This window comes from Mustelus asterias, chromosome 26 (assembly GCF_964213995.1).
Source record: "Mustelus asterias chromosome 26, sMusAst1.hap1.1, whole genome shotgun sequence".
NCBI classification, from domain to species: Eukaryota; Metazoa; Chordata; class Chondrichthyes; order Carcharhiniformes; family Triakidae; genus Mustelus; species Mustelus asterias.
In genome coordinates, this window is record NC_135826.1 from 36,707,004 (window position 1) to 36,731,101 (window position 24,098).

At 41.4% G+C, this 24,098-nt stretch overlaps 1 protein-coding gene across 1 annotated transcript; it reads right to left on the reverse strand.

Annotated features, from left to right (window-relative positions):
• Positions 1 to 1,294: 1,294 nt before the first annotated feature.
• LOC144479577 (signal peptide peptidase-like 2B) lies at positions 1,295 to 22,725 on the reverse strand. Its single transcript, XM_078198457.1, has 12 exons — positions 22,590 to 22,725; positions 21,652 to 21,791; positions 20,811 to 20,907; positions 20,580 to 20,690; positions 17,867 to 17,948; positions 13,030 to 13,104; positions 11,998 to 12,060; positions 9,865 to 9,964; positions 9,344 to 9,421; positions 7,165 to 7,325; positions 5,061 to 5,120; positions 1,295 to 4,617 (listed from the first exon to the last, which is right to left on the reverse strand). The coding sequence occupies exons 1-12, from the start codon at positions 22,700 to 22,702 to the stop codon at positions 4,426 to 4,428; spliced, it is 1,272 nt and encodes a 423-aa protein (XP_078054583.1). The 5' UTR covers positions 22,703 to 22,725; the 3' UTR covers positions 1,295 to 4,425.
• Between the last annotated feature and the right edge of the window lie 1,373 nt (positions 22,726 to 24,098).

A 24,098-nucleotide genomic window follows, 5' to 3' on the forward strand; every position in this document is an offset into this window, starting at 1 on the left:
AGATTCCATTGGATCTTTCACAAGTCAATTGGATATATCATTGAAGTGAATTAATTTAAAGGTTATGGAGAAAAGGAAATGGAAAATTGAAGAGAAAAGGCTGGTGTGGGGGTGAGACTAATTTGTGCAGTTACATCACTGAGCTGAGAGAAATATAGTGGGGCAGCACGGTGGCGTAATGGTTAGCACTGCTGCCTCACAGCACCAGGGACCCGGGTTCAATTCCCACTTGGGTCCCTGTCTGTGTGGAGTTTGCACATTCTCCCCGTGTCTGCATGGGTTTCCTCCGGGTGCTCCGGTTTCCTCCCACACTCCAAAGATGTACAGGTTAGGTAGATTGGCTATGCTAAATTGCCACTTAGTGTCAAGGCAACTAGCTAGGATAAATGCATAGGGTTATGAGGCTATGGCCTGGGTGGGACTGTGGTTGGTTCAGACTCGATGGGCCGAATGTCTTCCTTCTGCACTGTAGGATTCTATGATTCAATGACACAGTGGGTTGAATGGCCTCCTTCAGTAGTGTTAGATTCTTTAATTATTCTAATAAATGAAGATGTTCTGCCCATCCACAACATTACTCAATGAGGCTTGAAAATGATGGTTATTACAAATAAATGGGTTCTGAAATTACCTCAACTTTTGTTTTTAAATAAAATTTATTTTGCTTGTAAGCTAAGTACTGGGGTTTATTTCTAGAGGGATAGAATTGAAAAGTGAAGTTATGCTAAGCTTGTATCAAGTCTTGGTCAGACCAAACCTGGAGTACTACATTTAAAGAGAGACGGTGATGCAATTGTACCACTGGACTAGTAACTCAGCGAGGCCCAGACTTGTGATCTGTGGTCATGGGTTCAAATCCCACCATGGGATAAAAAAATCTGGAGTTGAAAGCTTGTCTCAATATCTGTTGCCACAAAGCTATCATGAATTATCATCTGGTTCACTAATGTCTTTAGCAAAGGAAATTTGCCATCCTTACCTGGTCTGGCCTGTGTGAGATTCCAGACCCACACCAATGTGATTGACTCTTAAACTTGCCTCTGAAAAGGCCTAGCAAGCATTCAGTTGTAGCAATTAGGTATGGGCAACAAATGCTGATCTTGCCAGCGGAGCCCACATCCCATGAATGTACAGCAGCTCCCATCTGCCTACTTGAGTGATGGCAAAGACTGAAAAGAAAATGAGAGAGAGTCTAAGTGAGACAAGGCCCACTAAGCCCACTCCTCTCAGAGTCCAAATCTTTGAATACGTTTTCAGCCAATGAAAAATATTTCAGGAGCACAATTTCTGTTTTGAAAATTAGTTTTTAAGTATTCTTGAACAAAAGTCTCTACTGGTGACCCAACAATGGTCGTGCATTCTGCAAAGAGCGGGTGACATTTTTTAAAAATAATTTTATGGAGCATGTAGCATTTTTATTGCCCTAGAGAAGGTGGCGGTGAGCTGCCTTCCTGAACCAGTGCAGTCGCTGTGGTGCAGGTACACTCACTGTGCTGTTCGGGAGAGAGTTCCAAGATTTTGACCCAGTGACAGTGAAGGAACGGTGACATAGTTTCAAGTAAGGATGATGCATGGCTCGAAGCGGAGTGTGCAGGTGGTGGTGTTCCAATGTGTCTGCTGTCCTTGTCCTTCTGAGTGGTAGAGGTTGTGGGTTTGCAATATGCTACTTGTAGATTGTACACCCTGTTGTCACTGTGAGTTGCTGGTGAAAGGTGATGGACATTGGAGGTGGTGGACATTGGAGGTGGGAGATGGGGTGCTGATCAAGTGAGACTGTTTGAACTGTTTGTGGCATTAAGAAGCTGTGAGGCGCCAGTGCTAAATTAGCTGATTTCAGTTTGATGCCAACGGGAGGTGCCAAGATCAACAGGTGCTCAACAGATTGACACAGGGGAAGATCAGCCAGAGTTCTCACAATCTCTATCCAGGTCATCCCAGCTGGAAAGCATGCATTCAGAAATGCCAGTGGGAAGGTGCACAGACTCAGGCTCGGCTGATAACCCCACAGTCAAACAATCTGCCAACAGTCGGTATGGCACACAATTGAACAACAGCCACTTGACTGCACTGCCATTTCCTGTGGCATCTTTAAGCCATGAGCATTTTCAGGAGAAATTATGAGACAGTTGGGAGGGGCTCAAATAGAAAATGTCTCACTGTAATTCTTTCACTAAAACAAAGCAATAAATGAATCCCTGTGTATTGAAGTGAAAGTTCAATTGATTGAACTATTCAGTCTGCAGTACAAATTCTCGCTCTCACTGAAGATCAAACAGTTTGTAAAGGTCGAATAAGATTGGAGATTGATGGAGATTAGTCCAGGGATTGAAGTTAATATGACTCTCAGTTTAGGATTGAATAAAGGTTTTGTACAGAATTGAAGGAGTGTTTGCTGCTTTGAAAACTACATTAGCAGTAAAACTACTTCCATATAGATAAAGAGAATCCTAATGATCCTACACATGAAGGGAATCCATGTGATTTTTAAGATGGTGCAGGGTTTGAATTAGTGTTCGTTGTTAGTTGGCCAGTCGTCCCGTTCAGCACTTGCTCAACTCTTGAAGTGAGGGAGGAGTTGACGATGAACAAGATTCATGATCCTGGCCTCTTCACTGAAAGGTGCTCCATATCAGATTGATTCTTCTCAAACAATCTTTTCAAGAACTGAGCCAAAACTCCTACGGGATCACATTTTTATAATGTGTGGGAGGCAGTCATTCAAGAGCAGAGAGACAATCTCTGACGTATCAAGGTGTGTAAGTGAAGAGGCAGTGTCTGCTTCTTATAGACGTATCTGTTTCTTAACCAACACATGAAACAGCACAATGCTGCAAGATGAATGTTGAATTAATATCCCCAATCAGGGCTAAATTAACTCATTTCAGCTGTTGCTATAATTAGCCGGTGATCTAATTAGCCTCTAGGTTAGGGAGGAAACACAGCGCAGGTTCCTGCTTTTGAACAGTATCCAGCATGTGCATAGATGACAGATGCAGACACGATCGGGTTCAGCGCCAATGGCCCCATGGCCAAATAGCTCGCTTCCTTGAGAAATGGGGAGCTGGCTAGTTTAGAGTCTAATGTGTAGTTTGGAAGAATGCCAACAGCATGGGTTCAATTCCCATTCTGGCTGAGGTCGACTTGAGACCTGCCTCCTCACCTTGTCCCTGACATTGGAAGGCAATGGCAAACCACCACTGATAAAAACGGCCATGAAAATAACTCAGGATGAAGCACCAGCAAGAGCCAAAAACCTGCCACTGGGCAGAACATTCATGTATGAACAAACTTGAGAAATGGTCACATGGATAAGAGACCTGAGAGTGACTGATAAGCACAAGATGATGCCCAGCAAGAGTCACCACATCTTGGGGAAGGGAGTAAATTAGCAAGACAAAATAAATGTGTGCAAGGAGGCAAAGTGGGAATGGTAGCTTTGCCCATTAAGTTCTACACTTGTCTTGTGTTATACTTCAATGTTCTAGTTATGAAATCTGGGCCAGGTTAGATGGACCAAAAGGTTCAATCAGTCCTGCGCATTCCCACTGTGCCGCTGCCATAAACATGACCTTTAGATGCATAACTTCTGTCATTTGAAACTCAAACACTTTCAGACACTTTGTTTAGGTGATATCTAAAAGATCACATCACTGATTACTGAATTCTGAACTCTTCATCAACCCAATAAATTGTGCAGTGATGGCCACAGGCATCTCTGAGATGTCAGCTAGAAATGTACAACATGAGACATTGTTATTTGGGGAGTCTGCTTTAACATTTTGCAGATATCCTCAATAAGTGTACTCTTGCAAATGAGAATTTTTTTCTGCCTTACAAAACCTAGTTCAGCAATCTGTCATTTAGAAGGAATAAAATTGGACGGCACCTCTAGAAATATTTGCACAATGACTGGCAAACCTGCTTGTTACTAGTTGAAGTGATAATACTCAAAGGGTCTTGGAATGTGGCATTACAGGTTTTTTCTAACAAATCGTCCTTAACTACAAACATAGTTCTTCTAAGATGGAGGATGATTGCATGCCTGGCACCAACAGTTTGAGAGCAAGGGAAGTTTGTATAGCTGGTGGCCCTGATGATGAGAAAGTGCAAAATAGTTTGCTAGATATGGGGAGGGGGGTTATCACTGAACAGCGGGCTGTCACAGTTTGGGTGTAAGGATAGTTTGAGTTGGGATGGTTGCAAACATCAGTCTGATGACTTGGGAGTGAGGACAGCTTGGATAAGATATGAGAGGTTCACTGCAAACCAGGTCTCGACGCTTTAGGAGTTGTTCAGTAGGTAAAAACGTACTCAATTGGCACCCCACTATGTGGTTCAGTTTACACGTGCAATAGAGATCTATTCAGTTTTATATAAACCCACTATGAGCATATTTAAAAATTGTGTACAAGTACATTGTCAGCATTATGACTGGCTGGTTCTGTCTTTTGGCAGAAAGTTCTCACTAGATTCAATTTCATCGGTGGATTCTGTGAATCCTGCTGGTGGATCAGTCAGGGCTTCCTCCTCGTGGCGGGGAGTAGTTGGAGTTGACTTGTTAGAAGGCTGTGAACAGCTGTTGGGAACTACCGACATTGGTTGCGGGGAGAGCTCTTCCTGCAACATTCAAATAAAAAAAAAGTATTGGGTCAGTATGGTACAATTCGAAAATCAACTACCCGTGATCAGATGTGTAACTGCAGGTCACTCTTCACAGAATAAACACTGCACCCACACCAAACCAAAGTAATAGTTTAACCCCTTTGATGGCTCCATGTGTAAAGGGATATGGAGTGGTGGTGTTGGCTGGGGGGGGGGGGGGGGGTGTGTTGGGATTGGGAATGGGCAGCAAAAGGTGGCCTTAACAACGCTGCCCACATCCCGTGAGAGTTAAAGAAAAAATTGAACCATTTTATGTTAGGCAGCACCAGGTTACGGAACACTAACAGAAGGGATATTGCATTCCGCTCGAAGTGTGTTCCACTAATACATTAATCTTAAATAATTGTTGGAAAAATGTTCAAAATTCTCTTGGTTTGAATGACTTCAGGGAGACTTACCAGTTTGGATGCAGTTGGTGGTGGTGAAGCAACACACAAGTTGACATCATGTGAATTGATCTGAAATTTGGTTTAAAAAGAAAGATTATTTTTATAACTTGAGATGCACTTAAAAAAAAAACTCCTTTTACATCATTCAGGCATCACAACACACCTCTCAGCAGAGAAGGAGACTGACTGAGACAGACACCAGGGTCTTCTTCCCAGGCTATCCTGGTCTCTGAAACTACCACCAAGTGGTTCCTGCACAAAACCTGATGCAACTCGTAAGATTCACCTCCCTCCCAATTTATAGTCCTCTCAATTTTCCAGCAATCAAAAGTGTCTAGGAGTCTGTGGCTGATCTACTAAGAATGGTTTTGCAGCATAAAATCCAGGGAATACAGAATTAAAATTGCAGGGGACTAGGACCGAGAGATATACAGACTAAATTCAGATTCAATCATCAGGCAAGGTTCTCAGTGACCTAGTGGAAGAGGGAACATTCAGCCAAATACACACTGTCTAGCCTCCCACACAATAAATGATCATTTGGATGAGCTTTTACAGTTCAGCTGTCTCAAAGAGGCTGTAAGCAAGTTGGATCCACATTCTGTGAATGGAGGGGGCACGAGATGAGTCTACTTGGGGGACAAAAGTATGAAAATGGGGCATACTAAAAACTTTTGAAGACAAACTATGAATCACTTGAAAGTGAACTATGAAACCTTGGGCACGTCAATGGGTTTTTCTGATCAACACGTGAAGAATCCAATAACCAAATTTAAGAATCTCCAAGCCAAACTATTTAGAAATCCATAGCCACCAATGCAGTGCCTTTTTGGTCAATAGGGAATATATACTGGCATCCTATTGGGACACATTCCATACAAATAAGCCCAGGGAACTTAAATGCAGGTTGGGAGGGCTAAGGTTTAAAGGAAATCCAAATGTGCACAGAATACAGATATGGTTTGACCAGCTGAAACGATGCAGCTTATCAAAGCCACTTCCCATTGCTTGATCAACTAGGAACACCATTTGCAGTTTGGCATACGGGATTATAGTTGGAGCTAAGTGGGAAGTATCCTAATCCCTAGGGAAAAGTTTTGGTAGTGTTTGAGCAAGTGCCCTGAAGCATTGCAAACCCTCCTAGTTCTGCCACCAAACTGCCGTGTCTGTTGAGGAGACTTGAAAGGTGTGACATCTCACACCCAACTCAACCCCAAGAAGATCCAGCCGATTTTCCCACCAAGGAGGACCTCGCTACTTGATCATTTGACAACAGTCGACACAAATTAGAGACACTGAACAGCAGCTAGACTGTTCTCAGGCAGGTGATAGCACTAGAAAAAGCCACCAAGTCCTAGTAAGTACGGGATAGAGACAGCCCCAAAAATTAATAGCAACAAAATTTCAAACAAAACCATATCAGTAAGAGTTTTCACAATTGCATTTTAGAAAAATTAAAGATACAAATTAAATTAAATCAAACCATTTATAAACAAGTTGCATGTTAAACTACAACAAAAAAGTCTGCTCATCCAATATTATCTAATATTGATAATGGAAAGTTTTCTGGTATTATGAGTCGTGCTCTTTTAAAGGTTAGAGTTTAGAACAAGCAGGAAGATTTTACAAGTTAGTGCTGTGCTTGATCTGGGTGTGCTTATTGGGGTACTATAGAGGGTTTTTTTACTCTATATCTGATCCGCACTATACCCATCTGGGAGTGCTTAATGCTGGTAATGGGAGCCAAAAGTAAAAGAAGCGCCCATTCCCCATCATTCAGGTCCTTTGGTGTGATAAAACATAAAATGAGCACCAAAATAGCAAAATTTCAGAACCCACTTTCTGATAAAAGGTCTTAGTCTTTCTTCATAAGTGTTGTTCTAACGTTGAATCAGATGCTGTTTAACAACGTGATGTTTGATCAGAAATGGCTTTTCTTAGGTTGATATGAAGGCTTCAGGAGAACCCAAAGTAACATGGTTAAACCCTGTTATCAAACTTCACATCAGTCCCAAGATAGACCAGCATGATGGAAGAACTGCAAATCTACTCAACTTTGTTATACTTTTGAAAAAAACATTCTTCTATGCACTCATATCAAACTGGTATTCACCGCAAATCCACTTCCGTTCCAGAACATTGCCACTTCTTTGCGCCAGCAAGCCACACTAATGCTAGTGATCAGAGTGCATGGGACCAGGTAAAGGAGCGCTGGCTGACCCGTCTGCATCAGTGCCAGAGCAACAAAGGTAATGAGAAGACCAATTCCATAGGCTGTGGAAGAGAGGACAGACTTCAATGTACAACAAGCACTTGTGTAAACAAGAAAAGTGTGTAGAAACAAGAAAAAATCACATCAATGTACAGTACTCAATCTTTTTCAACTGAATACACTTAATGTTAAATTTGACCCATTTAGAATCTCTCTCATATCCCTCCGAGACATTGTACAGGCTTCTTCTGTTAACATTAACTTCACCAAGTTCAGGCCCTAGCTCTTCATTTTCCTTTTTGAAACTCCCAACTTATTATTTCCCTATCAATTTTACAGGCACGCCTGATTCACTACTTAGGTCTTTCTAAAGCCTTCCTTCTCTCAAACACCGAGAAAGCTATTATTGATGGCCATTAAATCCATTATGTGCCTCCTACACAAGTAATTAATAGGTACACAGTCTTGAATACCTTTCATCTCTACCACACCCCAGGTTTGATCAGATATAAAAGATCTTCTCAAGCCTCGGATAGTTTCAGCAAAGAGTCGGCACCTGGAACATGAATCTATCTTTTGTCTTTCAGGTGCTAATGACTTTGCTGTTAATTACAGCATTTTCTGCATTCCTAGTTTCTTCTGCCTCTACCAGGGGAGGTATGGTAAAGTACGGTCATTGAGGTGAAACTAATTTTGTTATTTTCCGTATATATTTCAATGGGTACAAAATTCAAGGAAAATGCCACAATTTTCTACCCAAATATCTATCATTTTAATCAAGATTCAAATATTTCTGTACACAATATAGTATGTCTTAATTCTGTTTAAAAGTCCTTGTTATTTAGCTGATTGTGTAGACATTTCATCTCAACTGTGTAGCTCCAGCAGTTACATCCTGCTGAGAAAAGCACCAGCAACACAAAATTACAGGAGATTTAATTCACTCCTTCAATTCTACCTTTGCAAATCATTGAAGATCAAAGGGTATGATGATTAGAAATGCTCTTCTTATATTCTTTCACAGGTAATGGGCGTCGCTGGCTAGGCCAGCATTTATTGCACATCCTTAATTGCCCTCGAGAAGGTGGTGGTGAACTTCTTGAACCTCAGCAGTCCATGTGGTGGTGTAGGTACACCCACGGTGCTGTTAGGGAGGGCATTCCAGGATTTTTACCCAGCTATGGTGAAGGAATGGTGATATATTTCAGGATGATGTGCGGCTTGGAGGGGAACTTACAGGTGATGCTGCCCTAGGTAGGAGAGGTTGCGGATTTGGAAGATGCTGTTGAAGAAGCCTTGGTGAGTTGCTGCAGTGCATCTTGTACATTGTACACACTGTTGCCACTATGCGTCAGTGGTGGAGGAGTGAATGTTGAAGGTGGTCGATGGGGTGCTAATCAAGTAGGCTGCTTTGTCCTGGATGGTATGAAGTTTCTTGAGTATTGTCGGAGCTGCACTCATCCAGACAAGTGGTAAGCATTCCAACACTCTCCTGACTTGTGCCATGTAAATGGTGCACAGGTTTTTGGGAGTCAGGAGGCTGTGCAGAATTCCAAGCTTCTAATCTGCCCTTGTAGCCACTATATTTATATGTCTGGTTTAGTTTCTAGTCAATAGTAACCCCAGGTTGCTTGCTGATAGTGGGGGAATTTAGCAATTAGAATCATTGAATGAGATGGGGAGATGGTTAGATTATCTCCTGTTGGAGATGGCCACTTCTTGGCAATTGTGTGGCGTGATTGCAACTTGTCACTTATCAGCCCAAGCCTTAAAGTTCTCTACGTCCTGGGGCAAATGGACAAGGGCTGCTTCAGTATCGGAGGCGCTACAACCGGTAATGAGCATTATTCAATAATAATAGTGCATTAGGGGCTTCCACTTGTAGAATCGTCAAATCTTACAGCACAGAAAGCGGCCATTTAGCTCATCATAAGTGTCGACTCAGAAATAGAGAATTGGTCCCATTCCCCAGCTCTTTCCCCACAGCCAGATTTTTCATTTCAAGGTTAGATATTTACCGGTGAAGTTCCTGCTTCACCAATGGGTTTTGTTGCCATGTCAAATAAAATGTGGCACTTACCAATCGTGCAAGCCACAAAGTAGATTCTTGAGGTCTGCACCTGAATGTCAAACCTGTGACAGTATGCCACCAACATTCCTGAAAGGAAGACAGAGAAGGAAAGTCTTACTGTACTCACATTGTTTAAGGAAGGGAGAAGAGGAAACTATGATTTACGATGATAATCAAAGAAACTTTCAGTATGAAGACCCTACACAATGCGCTTTTCCTCAAGTGGTTGGGAAACAGTATTTTTTAGTTCAATACAAACTGATCAGCATAAAATTATACAAGTACCACTAGGGACCATCATCCTTTTGGTATGTGAGGCCCTGCAAAGACTTACATTGTTTCTGCATGTAGCCAAGGGAATATGTATGAGATGGTGGCCCGACTCCAGGAGACAACCACTTTGCAGCAAATCCAAAATTTGCGAAAGAGATATTCAAACGATTTCCTGTCATTTATTAATCAACTATTTGAGGACAAACATTTCCAGGGTTAAGGACTAAAGCAGATTACAATTGAGAGAATTTGTTCACCTGGTATTAAGACATCACCAAAGCCAAGGAGGGAGAATGGCCTGTCACAAAGTGCCAGAGGTGAAGAATTCAACCGGGGCACCTTTAGTACCATTGGGAGCTGAGGACAAGAGGAAAAGTCTCATCAGGATTGCAAATGTTTTATTTGACTGAAGCATAGGGGAAAGTTTGATCTGCTTCGAATATCCTTTGCCACATAACAAGTCTAACATATTCGATTACATTTTCAAGGACTCAAGTTAATTCATTAGATTACACTAATTGTGCATATTCGTACCTGGCTGGACTAACAGATTTAGGGTGATTCTAAATGGTTATAGAAAAATCCTGCTAAGTGTGAACATCCCAATGGCTAATGAGAGCCACTTTTATCCCACAAAACGTCAACTTATGGAGGAATTTGCTTTAGGACAAATACGCTTGGGGAACTTAAATGGCACTTAATGGTTGAAAGTATAAAACACATTCAGTATAAGATCATATACTCAAAATTAGTAAACTGTAAAATTGTTTGTAACTAGCTCGTTTACTCAATCAGAATACTGAAACTCATTGTGAAATATGTTCAGCCACCAACTTGCCGAATATTTATCCAGTGAGCCACTTGGATCAGGAAAGTCTCAAGTTTGGTGTTGGAATCACATGACCATGAGACCATTGTTGGTTTTTGTAAAAGCCTATCTGATCCACTAGTGTCCCTTGGGAAAGGAAATTTACTGTCCTTACCTGGTCTAGCTTAGCCTATATGTATACACGCAGCAATGTGGTTGACTCTTAAAATGGCCTAGCAAGCCACTCATTTCAAGGGCTATTAGGGGTGAGTAATAAATGCTGGCCCAGCCAGCGACACCCACATGCCATGAATGAATTTTTTGAAAAGTTAGCTGCCTTAGCCAGGGCAGCAGTTGGTCTCAGCCCTCCTGAGTTACAGAGCAGGTCATGATGTCTGAACCCGATTGCTTTGCAATGACTTCCTGTTGGATATGTGAGAGAACAGTAAATAAAACAGGATAAAATAGGATGAGGTTCAACTTTGATATCTTGTGCAATCCAGACAGCTGGCCAACATGCACTCCCAGGTTCATACATAAATAATCACAATCTGGGTGAGCAACCAGAGGGTGGTACCCACAAAACCAAACGCATTGAGGAGTCAGAAGAGGAGAACAGTGCTGGGAAAACTGAAGAACCAAAACAGGATAAAAGTACCAACACTGCCAGAATTATATTAGGATGAACTTCACATTCCAGAGATGAGATTATTATATCAGAGAAGGTTGCCTGAACTTGCTGCAGTGCAATGGCTGTTCACAGCGCTACTGGATATTAAAAGGAAGAGCCAGAGTCCCAAAGTGATCGAATGTGCCAGATTAATTTTCTCCCTCGTCCTGTTCTCCAATCTGGCAGGCAGGAATCAAACAGAAATCTATTTGAGGCAATATAACATTCAATTCCTGCTTGATGGGGTCCCATATGTAACAGAATGGCACCTAGAGCTTCTATGAGGAAACTGCCTATCTAACAGAATTCCAGTGTAGCCCAGGAATGCCTCCAAACTGTAGTTGGGATGCGGCCAGAAAAGTGCGTGTGGGCAACTGATGTGGTTCAATGTTGAAACTCAGTTCCACCTCAAGCTCCAGTGCCTTCCTCAAAAAGGAGTGGAATTTCTGGGTATCAATCTACAAGTGGATCGAGTGCTACACAGATTTAATACTTGAACCATAAGAATAAAAGATTATGGCAGCAAAATACAGGAGCCAAGAGGCAAAAGCATCAAGTAGGAGGATGGAGGGTGGATCCCAAAAGCAGGAACCCCCACCACATCAGATTCTCAGCTCTAACTGACCCTCAACAACTTGCCTCAACAATTTGTCCAGCATTCCGGAGATACTGCAAAGCTGTTCTGAGGTGGAAAAAACAATGGACACAAAGCAGGAAGGAAAGAAGGGAAAACACAAGAGCTTTAGAGGAGCGGGTCAAGCAGGCACAATAAAGCAGGTTATAGGGCTATCAAAAAGGACAGAGAATGGAACAAAAGAAAATGAAAAAAGCTTTTAGAGAATTTTCATAACTTGCTTATGGAGCCACTACAGATTTTAACAGCAACATTGGAAGATCTCTTTTCAACTGTACCTTTTCATGAGTGGAGAAGTCGGAAGGACCAGCAGCTACTTCCACCATGATGCTCTCCCCACTCTGAAACACACAGAAACTCATCACTCTTAAGAAACACAGCTTCACTTCAAAAAAGATTTCAATGTCCTTTAGAGCTAACAACGAGGTGGAGAATCACAGAATGAGGAAATAATACTTCCCATTCCATTCCCAACAAGTTACAAGCACCCACTTCACTCAGAACTACCCCGCTCATGATTTAACACTGTTAAGCTGTTTTATTCCTCTTCTTTTTATGCAGGATTTTTCTAGTCATTTGCTCCAAGTCTGGAGCAAAACAAGATTCTCTCTTAGTGCAGGATGCTTTTAACTGGTGGGCTACTAGGATTCAAACATATCCCACAAGTTCAACAAATTGGTATTGGCATTATTTTCAAAATGTTTTTCTTCATATTTCTCAATCAGATGGATTAAGGCGGAGTGGTGAGTTGGTCGTATTTTAAAAGATGTGAAAGCTACCAAGCGTTTCTGACCCCAGGAGTACAGAAGAAATGGCTTGGCTGACAAACGGAACGGACTGATTGCTGCAAACATCACATATAATTGTTAGCTAAGACTCCGTGGCCTGCTGGTGACTGAGCAAGATTGCTTACATAAGAAAGAAATAGGAGCAGGAGTAGGCCATCTGGCCCTCCGAGCCTGCCCTGCCATTCAACAAGATCATGGCTGAACTCATTCCACAGCCAGCTGACAGAGGAGACAGGATTGCATCCTATATGGGAGAGGTAGGAAGCCAGGGTTTAATCAACCGCAACATCCAATCAATTAGCAATTGGCTCCATTATATTATATTTTAAAAAGTTGGTGACCTCAACATTTGGCCCCTGAACATCACTCACTAATGTTGATCAACTGTGTTTACATTGCTGAGAAATGGATCGGAGAGAAGATCTCAGATCATAAAACTAAACAGAGCAATAACTTTGCACTGTCATTTATTTTTGTGAATCAAAGATTAAGGATTCCATATGAAGTTAGTTTTCAGCTTACCCGAGTGAGGAACGGTGTAATGAAGACAAAGAAAATATCATAAACAAAAAGAACCATCAGCAGTAATGTGCAGGCCTGGAATAAAAAGAGAGCATCATTAGAATTCAGAAATGGTTAATGCTCAAGTTAAATATAAACATTAGAATCATAGAATCCCTACAGTACAGAAGGAGGCCATTTGGCCCATCAGGCCTGCATCAACAGTAATCCCACCCAGGCCCTATCCCCATAACCGCATGTATTTACCCTGATAATCCCTCTGATACTAAGGGGCAATTTAGCATGGCCAATCACCCTAACCCGCGTATCTTTGGATTGCGGGAGGAAACCGGAGCACCCGGAGGAAACCCACGCAGACACAGGGAGAACGTGCAAACTCCACACCCGAGGCTGGAATTGAACCGGGGTCCCTGGCTCTGTGAGGTAGCAGTGCTAACCACTGTGACATGGTGCCACCCTAGAGTCTGCAAACTAAAAAAGGTTAAATATAAGAACCACAGAATTTACGAATGGTTAATAATGTAACCTTCTCAATTAGTCCAGCAACCAATACAAAATCAAGATCCTGCAAACAGCTATGTGGTGAAACAATTGAGTCAGTGACACACAATTTGATTAAACAATAACTTTCTCTTTCCTTTATTGATCACACTGACCGTAATAGGCTACAGTTTCTCATGTATCGACTCCCTGCTGGTTAACAGCTCCCCACGTGCTTGACTCACTGCTGGGTAATAGTTCCCCACACACTGACTACCTGCTGGTACATGTAACTAAAAGTTTGACAGCTTCTGATACCTTGCCCAAATGGTCATTTCTTGCATGTCCTTTTAGAAGCTGGCAACTTAAAGAGAACAACAGTTTTGCCTGACTTCATCACCCAGCATTTACACCAATGCAATTTACAAGAGGTCACTAGATAGTTTCGCTCTCCACAAATGCTGTCAGTCTTGAAGAGTTTTCCAGCATTTTCTGTTTTTATTTCAGAATTCCAGCATCGGCAGTGTTTTATTTTTATGTCACTAGATAGCTGGAACCCCCTAATTTTCACCCTCACTACACTTTACTTTTTGCATCACGAGGAAGCTTACTAAGGAATAATCCAGATGCTGCTGCTGTTGACATAAAATATTTTAAATTACTGATTAACTATTCGCATAAATTGCTGGGAAATTACACAGCAAACAAATGTGACCTCTAAAGCAGATTGGACAATGGTCGGCTCCTTTGGCCAATAATTTCTTGGATAGTCTACAGTACTTTAGAATTAATTCACAAAATGCTACACAAGTACAAAAGGTTATTTGACCCATAATACATGCTTCCACATGCCAAAGTTTTAATAATAAACCAGCACCAGCGAAAACTGATGTACACATCAGCTGAGAAGTTAATTATTTTTGGCAGCCCAGAAAGAATACAATAGCAATGGATAAAAAGGCGCAGAGCAGATTTATTAGGATACCATTGGGAATGGAGGCTTCAATTATGAATAGGCTTCAGGTGTTAGGAACCTTTTCACTCAAGTGGTGAAAGCTAACAAATGACTTGACAGAGGTGTTCAAGATTAAGAACTGTTAGAAGGTACAGAGTCACAAATTGTTTCCATTTTATAGGGGGACATTAACGAAAGGGCACACATTAAAAATGGTAACAGAAAGAATTAAAGGAGAGGTTAGAAATAAAATTCTTTGGCAGTAACTGTTGCTGAAGCAGGTTTCAGAAGTTATTTTAAATAGCTGTTTTGAAAAAGAAAAAGCAATCAGGACAATGGGATTCAACTCTATGGCAAGCGTGAAGAAAACCCCCATGCAGACTTAACAGACTGAATGACCTGTTTCCATGCTGGAACATTTCTAATTCTTTATTGATTACGCTGAAGGTACGAAATGGATATGTTAGTGGTTGATCTAATCGCACAAATCAGATTCTGAATAATTTAAGATAATATACAGTACCCTCAGGACTAGATTACAATTCCAAAAATATTCAGGCGCATCATTAAAATACGCCACTAACTGACATTCTATGACTATTTTTGTGAATAGTTATTGCCGAGCTACTTGCCGCAGTTTTGCAATGGCCAGTTGCAGCAGTCTCTCTTGCAGCCAATGGATTGAGCGGCCAGTAGCAAAAGACATGTGAAATTGGACTCTTTTAAAAAAAAAAAGCCCGGCATCTCATTTTTGTGCAAGAAATGTGAAATGATCCAGTAATAAAAAGCATTTACTTGTGATTTTTAAAAATCTGTTCATGTGATGTGTGACGTTGCTGGCTGGGCCAATATCTGTTGCCCATTCCAGAGAGCATTTAAGATTCAACCAAATTGCTGTGGCTCTGGAGTCCCAAGCATTAACCTGTTGGACTTTAACCTGGTGTTGTGAGACTTCTTACTGTCCCAAGCAGGCCAGACCAGGAAGCATGACAGATTTCCTTTCCTAAAGGACATTAGTGAACCAGATGGGTTTTTACAACAATCAACAATAGTTCCTGATCATCATTAGACTTTAAATTCAAGAGTATTATTGAATTCAGATCTCACCATCCATGGTGGGATTTGAACCCTGGTCCCCAGAGCATTATCCTGGATCTCTGGACTAGTCCAGCGACAATAAACACTACGCCACTGCCTCCCCAATTTCAATAAATGAAACGTAATCACTTTATAATACATGGCACTTCCAATGCCAATTAAACTAAAGCCAGGAACCAGCAACTGATATGAAAAGAGTATGACATCCAACATGTCCGAATGTCAAACAACAAATATGTTTGAGGTTTCTCAAATAATCAAGCGAGGACAACACAGCCTGTTGCTGCTCCTTCTACTGTAGCAGAACAAAATCGCTCAGCAGAATGAGTAGGCAATGGAATTACATTCTATCAGATCCTTCCAGTTAACAAAATTCACAGTGTGACCTGACATTGGATTATACAATAAAGCTACTGATATTACTTCACTATGCCTGATCTCCGCCCAGGCTAGCACTAACGCTGATAGATGATCTGGCATTCTTACTTGTAAGGAGGCAATAACAATGATCATAATCCAGTTTTTGCGCATTACTGTCATTGTTATACACTCTTTTGTATATGTGACAACAGACTGCTCTAAGATAGGTCTACCCTTGCCAGTAGAACTGAGGTACACCAACCATGCCACCCTAAGGTTTTGGGTCTCTGCATAAACATTGGCCTCTGATACACGTGAACCCTGGCCTTCAATGTTAACAGGACAGCTCTAGTCTATAATTTGCAGTTAGCACCACCTAGCACTTTAAATGGAAATTACTACACATATGTCACAGGCTTTGGATAGATTGAAACTGATTTAACTTCTGGTTCTAGTCAAAGCACATCAGCCAGAAACGTTACTCTCTTTCTCTCTTGATAGATACATTTTTGTTTTTTATTGCTGGTTTAAATGCTCCCAAATCCTGATCACACTAACGGAAGTGTTTCAGAAGGATTTCCGAAAGTATGATTGTAATTATGGAGTCACAATGGTTAACACGAGGTAGAGTGAGTAATTAAGAAAGCAAATTGTATGTTAGCATTTACTGTAATAGGACTGGCATATAAGAGTAAAGAAGTGTTACTGCAATTGTACAGGGTCTTGGTGAGACCACACCTGGGGTGACATAGTGTTTTGGTCTCCTTACCTCGGAAAGGATATGCCGCCTTTGAGGGAGTGCCATGGAAGTTCACTACTAATTCCTGGGATGACATGGTTGTCTAACAAGGACTGATTAAGTAAACTGGTCATATATTCTCTGGAGTTTCAAAGAATGAGAGGTGATCACATTGAAACATCTAAAATTGTATAAAAATGAGCTCGACAGGATAGATGTTAGGAGAATGTATCCCCGGACAGGAGAGTCTATAAATAGGGATCAGAGTCTCAAAATAAAGGGTTCATCATTTAGGATTGAGATGGGGAGAAATTTCTTCACTCCAAAGATTGGGAACCTTTGGAATTCTCTATCACAGAGAGCAGTGGATGCACTGGCATTGAGAATATTCAAGACAAAGATCGATTTATGGAAGGTGACCAGTGGGGAAAGTCATAACTGAAGTGGAAGATACGCCACAATTTCATTGAATGTCACAGCAGAGGCTAAATGGGTCACTCCTCCTATTTCTTTTGTCCTTATGAAGTTAGAGGAGCTGTTGCTACTCTCCACATTCTTACACCCAGAATATCAGATGCAGCATTTACTGCGAGGGAGTTCACACTGCTTAATGCAAGAGCATCTAACAACAGATTGTTCATAGTCTGAATATGGCCAATGAACACTTTTCACCTGGCTCCTGCTACTTCTCCAATTAATGGTACAAGTTAAGTTTCAGCTCGCAGTGAAACTACCATTCATGGAAATCAGCTCTGCTCACTAATATAAGAGACACTGCGCAGAGAAGTAGCTCAGCTTCATCCCGTGAAACTCCTCGACCTGCTGGACTTGAAAAAGCTGAAGCGTCTCACTACCTCAGCACTGAAATGGCTCACAGATCATGCTCTACCATTTTTATGCAATGCAGAAGATTTGGAGGAGGGATTGGAAATGAATGCGTAAGAAATTGATGAAAGTGCACCTGCAGTGGATAATGGTCCTTAAGTATTTGAAACATAAAATGCATGAGGAAAGATCAACTTTTCAGGTGATGGCTAACTTCACCCAGCAGCTGGAACATCTACTATGAGCACTCAGTCACTCCGCACATTAGTCACTGCGTCATGTTTGGATCAGCTGATAGAAAGGATAGTGAGCTTTTAAAATATTCTTTGCAGTCATTACATCACAACAGCTAATATTCCCAAGAAATTGAGGCACAGTACCTTAAAAGTTGGTAGTCTGATTGTTTTCAACATGTAAAGACAAAAGGCAATTCCCAGGGTGTCTTGCAAGACCCAGGCCCACCTATGAAAGAGAATCCATTCAGTGTCTCAAGCTCAAGGTCCATACAGTAATTTATTGAACATACATGGGACAAGCACAAATTTGATGCTATGCAATATTGCTATACACTGATTCATCAGTGCAAACCAACCTTGGTCCCTAAGCCACTTACTTGAGATGTCCAGTTAAAAAAAAATCTTTGCAAACTCAAGTAATTTTAAAAGCAGCAACTTATAATGACTCAAGACATATCAAACAATGAGAAAACCAAGTGTACGCTTTTACAATTAATACAATACAAATAGAAATGTATAATGGATGCAATGTGAACATTTAGTGAATAAATTACATGGTAATAATTTAAGTTATGATATTGTCATCAGGCTTTTCCCCTTTATTTTAGAAAACATAATTTTTCAAACAACTAGAAATTTTGCAGTTTAAACTGAGAACAAACTGCTTAAAAGTGCAAGGCCACATTTCCAACTTGAAGACTATAAACAAATCACCCTCAGGGAGTGTGGAGAGAGAGAGAGAGATTCCCTGTAATCCAGAAACCCATTGAAACTCATTACTGTTAAGAGTCATAAATGCAAAGTACTAGATATTGAAACAATGGCTGTCACAGGCAAACACGCCCAAATTCTTTTGGAAATACACAAGGCTGCCCAGCCACTTTAGAGAGATTGAAAGTGACGCAGGTGGATAAAGTCTTCAGCAGAGAAAACAGGCTGAAGGCTGCTTTCTCCCTCTCTCTTTTGGAGAACACTACTCTATTAGAAACCTACCCAGTGAACTGAAATTTCATATCAAAGCAACATCTTCTGCACCAGACCACACCCAAGAAACCAGCTAACCCAAATTGGTTGCGGCGTTTAAAACATACGCCTCAAAGGATACTTAAGCATATACCCTTCTATCTTTTAAAAAATTGGACTCTTAACTCCCCTTATTTGTGATCCTCTGTGTGCATGTGGGCCTCCAAGTGACTGCATTAGGGCCGAATGCTTGACATCACATTATTATGTTTCTTGGACTTGGTGGTTAATGAATGTTCTCTTTCTTTGAATCATGAAAACCTTGTTTGATTGGCTCTTTATTGCTTAACAGTTTAAATAGTTAAATGCACTCTGATTTGGAAAGAAAACATATTCTTGTGAAAAAGAAACTTAAACCTTTGATGTGACCAACCTAGGAGGTTAAATAGAGGGAAGCCAGTTCACCTCTTCTCACCTGGTCATAACAAAATTAGACAGTGAGATTAATGTCTGAATTTCATGGTGTGAACATAGGTGTATAACTTAAGAGTGAATATCAGTGTATGAATTGGAATGAATTAGTGTACAAGTTGCACTATTGTAAATGTAACTGTATAATAACTATAATGCTATATAAATAGGTGATTGCACTAAATTCCTTATCACAGAAGTGGATTAAAGTCAACTAACAGATAAGGACTCTCACATAATGGTTTAAGAATTAGAACATAAATAGTAACACTACATATTTTGAAGACCAGGGAATGTGAACAAGTATGAATAATAACCACTCATCTTCAAGATGTAAAAAGCTAAAGACGGTAAATGCTGGGAATCTGAAAATGAAAGTGATGGGAAACACCTACATCATATACAGGAATAGAGTAGCTGATTTTATCATAGCTTGAAAATTCAACAGCATTTTGTTGGAGTGAAATCAAAGTAAAGGACATAAAATGGTTACCGGCACACAAAATGGACTCTGGGAAAGGACATTAAGAGGCACTGACTTTGGGCACAGACATTACACAAAGAGTTAAAACCTGTAGCGTTTAAATTACTGCAGGAAACAGGTCAGACCTTGAGGCACCTTAAACTTGAGATAAAAGCAGACCCAGAACAATGAGTTTGATAACGAGATCAGCCACTGATGGGGACATAAATGCATAAATGTATATAACAAGATCAGCCATTGATAGAGGACATAACTGCATAAATGTATCTACTCTATGTACAATGATGTGATAACTGTCAATATCCGTACTTGTCTATGTATAACGATATGTTAACTGTCGATGTCCCTATCTGTCTACTCAACCTGTAACGATGTGCTAACGGCTAATGTCCGTACAGTCTATTATCTAAAAAGTATAAAAGATGCTCAACTACCATTGTGTAGTTGAGAAGGTGACTGCCTGTACTGCGGAGTGCCAGCGCTTCTCCCAAAGCTTTGCCCGAATAAAACTGTTTGTTGAACCTCCAAGTCTGACTCTGAAGTGGTGAATTTCCCACAACAGTTTAAATAGGAGCAGAATGTTTAGGAGGAAAAGGAAAGGAGTATACAGAGAAGAAGAAGCAATCATCTGCAGCATGTTTCAAAGAAAATGAGAAGATGGTAGGATGATAGTGATGAAATTTGTTTAGACATGGGAGGAAACCTCATCTTAAAACATTAAGAGAAATGAGGGAGGCAATGATTGTGTGAAAAACTGAATCAGTAGATGGAGCGATAACTCAAGTGAAAAGCCAATGGTAAGGCTATTGGAAAAGAACACGATTATCAGTCCAAAGTGCACTGTCGGCAACGGATACAATATGCGAAAAAAGGAAGCACATAGAAATCCTAAAATAAACAACCAGGTAATGTTGTTGTAACGTAAGTAATGTTACTTACTTGTCTTCATTTCTGAATACCGCCCACACACAACTGACAGAGACACAAAACATGCCCAGAACCAACATCCGTACTTGGGGACGTTTGTGACTACATGGTAGGTCTGGAATCCTGAATAGTAGAATAGAGAAGACAGGTTATCAGGTAATGGGCAAGGGGATAATTCTAAATTCAGGGTTGTTGTAAATTGATATTAAAAACTGAATTTAAAAAGAACATATTTTAAGTTACCTGCATTCACAGAAAGGAATCCTCCCTACAAACGGGGACAAGCAGCTGTAAAGTCCAATGGAGGAGGCAAGGCAGAAAATGCCTATGATTACGTACACTGGTTTTGAAACAAGGAAGAAACATAGAAAAGCTGCTTATCTCATGTGGCTTTTTAATATTTGAAAGTGTCACAGTAATTACTAAATCTGTCCCCTCAAGTGTTGCACTTGGAACCAAGCAGCCAATTTCAACCAAAAAAATTCCATGTCATCTGTTTTAGAGAATTTTCTTTTTGAATGGTGGTGTTAATGAATGAGTGGAACCTGTGAATTTCTTGCAATGTTTAACACAGTTACACTCACCAGGCCAAAAAACATGTTCCACCACAGGAATAGATATATCGGGGCACAGTGGTTAGCACTGCTGCCTCACAGCTCCAGCAACCTGGGTTCGATTCCCGGCTTGGGTCACTGTCTGTGTGGAGTTTGCACATTCTTCTCGTGTCTGCGTGGGTTTCCTCCGGGTGCTCCGGTTTCCTCCCACAGTCCAAAGATGTGTGGGTTAGGTTAATTGGCCTTGCTAAATTGCCCCTTAGTGTCCCGGGATGCGTAGATTAGAGGGATTAGCGGGTAAATATGTAGGGATATGGGGATAGGGCCTGGGTGGGATCGTGGTCGGTGCAGACTTGATGGGCCGAATGGCCTCTTTCTGCACTGTAGGGTTTCTATGATTGTTAGAATATTTCAACCATCAACCAACAGTAAGAACATAACCTACTGTGCAAAGTGTAACTTCTGGCACCAAACTTGCAGGCGTTTAGCCCACTCCCAGGTACTTGGAAATTCAGGAACCCATTACATACCTAGCTGATGATAGAAGTAGTAAAGGAGCACCAGCATTGAGCAACACATAACCACAAAAATACAGATCATAATTGGTGTAACATCGACAGTTTCATCATCCTGTTTGTCTGCCCCGTCATGCTTGTGTTTCATGTAGCGCCTTAAACAGGAACAGAAAACATTAAAATTGTCATCATATTTCACGAAGAGTGAAAAAGTAACTACCTAGATGCATATTTGATACAATTTTTAAAAATTGATTCATGGGATGTGAGCATTTGCTGTCCGAGCTCTTAATGATTATGAGGAGGTGGCGATGAGCCATGGCAGTCCATGTGGTGCAAATACACCCACAGTGCTGTCAGGGAGGGGGTTCCAGGATTTTGACCCAGTGACAGTGAAGGAGAATCAGGATGGTGTGTGAATTGGAAGGGAACCTACAGGTGGTGGTGTTCCCATGTCTCCAGCGTAGTGCAGTTGCTCGGAGAAAGGCGCACAAGTAAGACTGGTGACTAGAACATGCTTTGACAATTTTGCTTGTGATGTATTCTCAGTACGTATTGGTCCTGTTGGACAGAGAATCATAAAGGAATTTTGGCTTGCTCCAGAGGTTTCTCCGAAGAATGAGAGATTCAGAGGAGCGTTTGTTTCCATTATAGTTGGGTGGAGTCAGATGGTATGAATATGACCTCTGCAGCCAATGGTAAAGTAATTTCAGTATACGCAATGGCACTAACCATCCAACTTCAAAGTAATTGATCGCAGAGGATTGCAACACTAAATAGCTGAGGGAAAATAGAATCGCAATTGTGCAAATAACATTCCAAAGTGTTTTTGTTTTGCAAACGCTCTCTGGCAGGTTCAACCCAGATAACAGGGGGAGGGAGTATCCACAGTTATCAATCAAATAGCTCCCTACACACTAACTGCTCATTTCCACACTGCTGGAATCACCTACTTTTTCACATCTTTGCTTCCTGCCCAGTAACCACCAATGGCTACTGTCCCGACCGCCATGACGAAGATAACGACCATGTTATAATCCAGGAACGGTTCGTTTGGCGCATACATCGCTACTTTGATCGATTTCCCAAAAGTCTGTTGCGGAAATAAATCATTTTATTCAAAAAAAATGTGTTCATTTAATTTTACCAGTTGAAAGGTTACACGTCAAAACATAAAAATAAATTGCTGCGGATGCTGGAATCCGAAACAAAAACAGAAAATGCTGGAAAGTCTCAGCAGGTCTGACAGCATCTGTAGAGAGAGAACAGAAGCACGGTTTCAAGTGGTCATCCAGACTTGAAACGTTAGCTCTACTCCCTCTCCACAGATGCCGTCAGGCATGCAGAGATTTTCCAGCATTTTCTGTTTGTGTACACATGAGACATCACTGGCTTTTGCAGGATTTAAAACAGTAACACGTTAACAGAAGTGGTGCAAAATGAGAAATCTGATTTTTAAAAACTCGTTCATGGGATGAGGGTGTCGCTGGCTAGGCCAGCATTTATTGCCCATCCCTAATTGCCCCTGAGAAGGTGGCAGTGAGCTGCCGCCTTGAACTGCTGCAGTTCATGTGTTGCAGCAACACCCATAGTGCTTTAGGAAGGGAGCACCAGGATTTTGAGCTAGCAAGGAACAGTGACATAGTTCCAAGAAGAACGGTATATGACTTTGAGGGAAACTAGGAGGTAGAGTGTTCCCATGCATCTGCTGCCCCCCCCCCGTCCTTCTAGGTGGTAGAGGTCACAAGATAGGAAGGTGCTGTTGAAGGAGTCTTGGCAAGTTCCTGCTATAGATTATACACACTGATGCCCCTGTGCATCAGTCTAGAGAGTGAATGTTGAAGATGGTGAATGGGGTGCCAAATCAAGTGGACTGCCTTGATCTGGATAGTGTCAAGCTTCTGAGCGTGTTGGAGCTGCATTCACCACGGCTAGCTGAGTATTAAACTTCCAATACTATTCTGCTTGCATGTTCTCTAATCCTTAGGAATAATGATCAGTACCAGGGTGTGTAGATATTGTGTCATTGGGGGTGTCACATAGAAATATAGAAGATAGGAGCAGGAGGAGGCCATTTGGCCCTTCGAGCCTGCTCCACCATTCACTACGATCATGGCTGATCATCTAACTCATTAGCCTAATCCCGCTTTTTCCCCCATGACCGTTGATTCCATTCGGCCCAAGTGCTATATCCAGCCGTCTCGAACAAATTAAATGTTTTGGCATCAACTACTTCTTGTGGTAATGAAGTCCACAGGCTCACCACTCTGGGTGAAGAAATGTCTCCTCACCTCCGTCCTAAATGGTCTACTTTGAATCCTCAGACTGTGACCCCTGGTTCTGGACTCCCCCACCATTGGGAACATCCTCCCTGCATCAACCCTGTCTAGTCCTGTTAGAATTTTATAGGTCTCTATGAGATCCCCCCTCATTCATCTGAACTCCAGCCAAAACAATCCTAA

Bases quoted from the DNA above. Each gene is read 5' to 3' on its own strand.
- LOC144479577 (XM_078198457.1), bottom strand. From the start codon at position 22,702: ATGTATGCGCCAAACGAACCGTTCCTGGATTATAACATGGTCGTTATC. The intron at 9,422-9,864 runs GTGAACAAATTC...TCTTCCTTTCAG, and splicing joins TGGTGATGTCTTAATACCAG to GAATGTTGGTGGCATACTGT. The intron at 5,121-7,164 runs GTGAATACCAGT...ACCAAATTTCAG, and splicing joins GGAACGGAAGTGGATTTGCG to ATCAATTCACATGATGTCAA.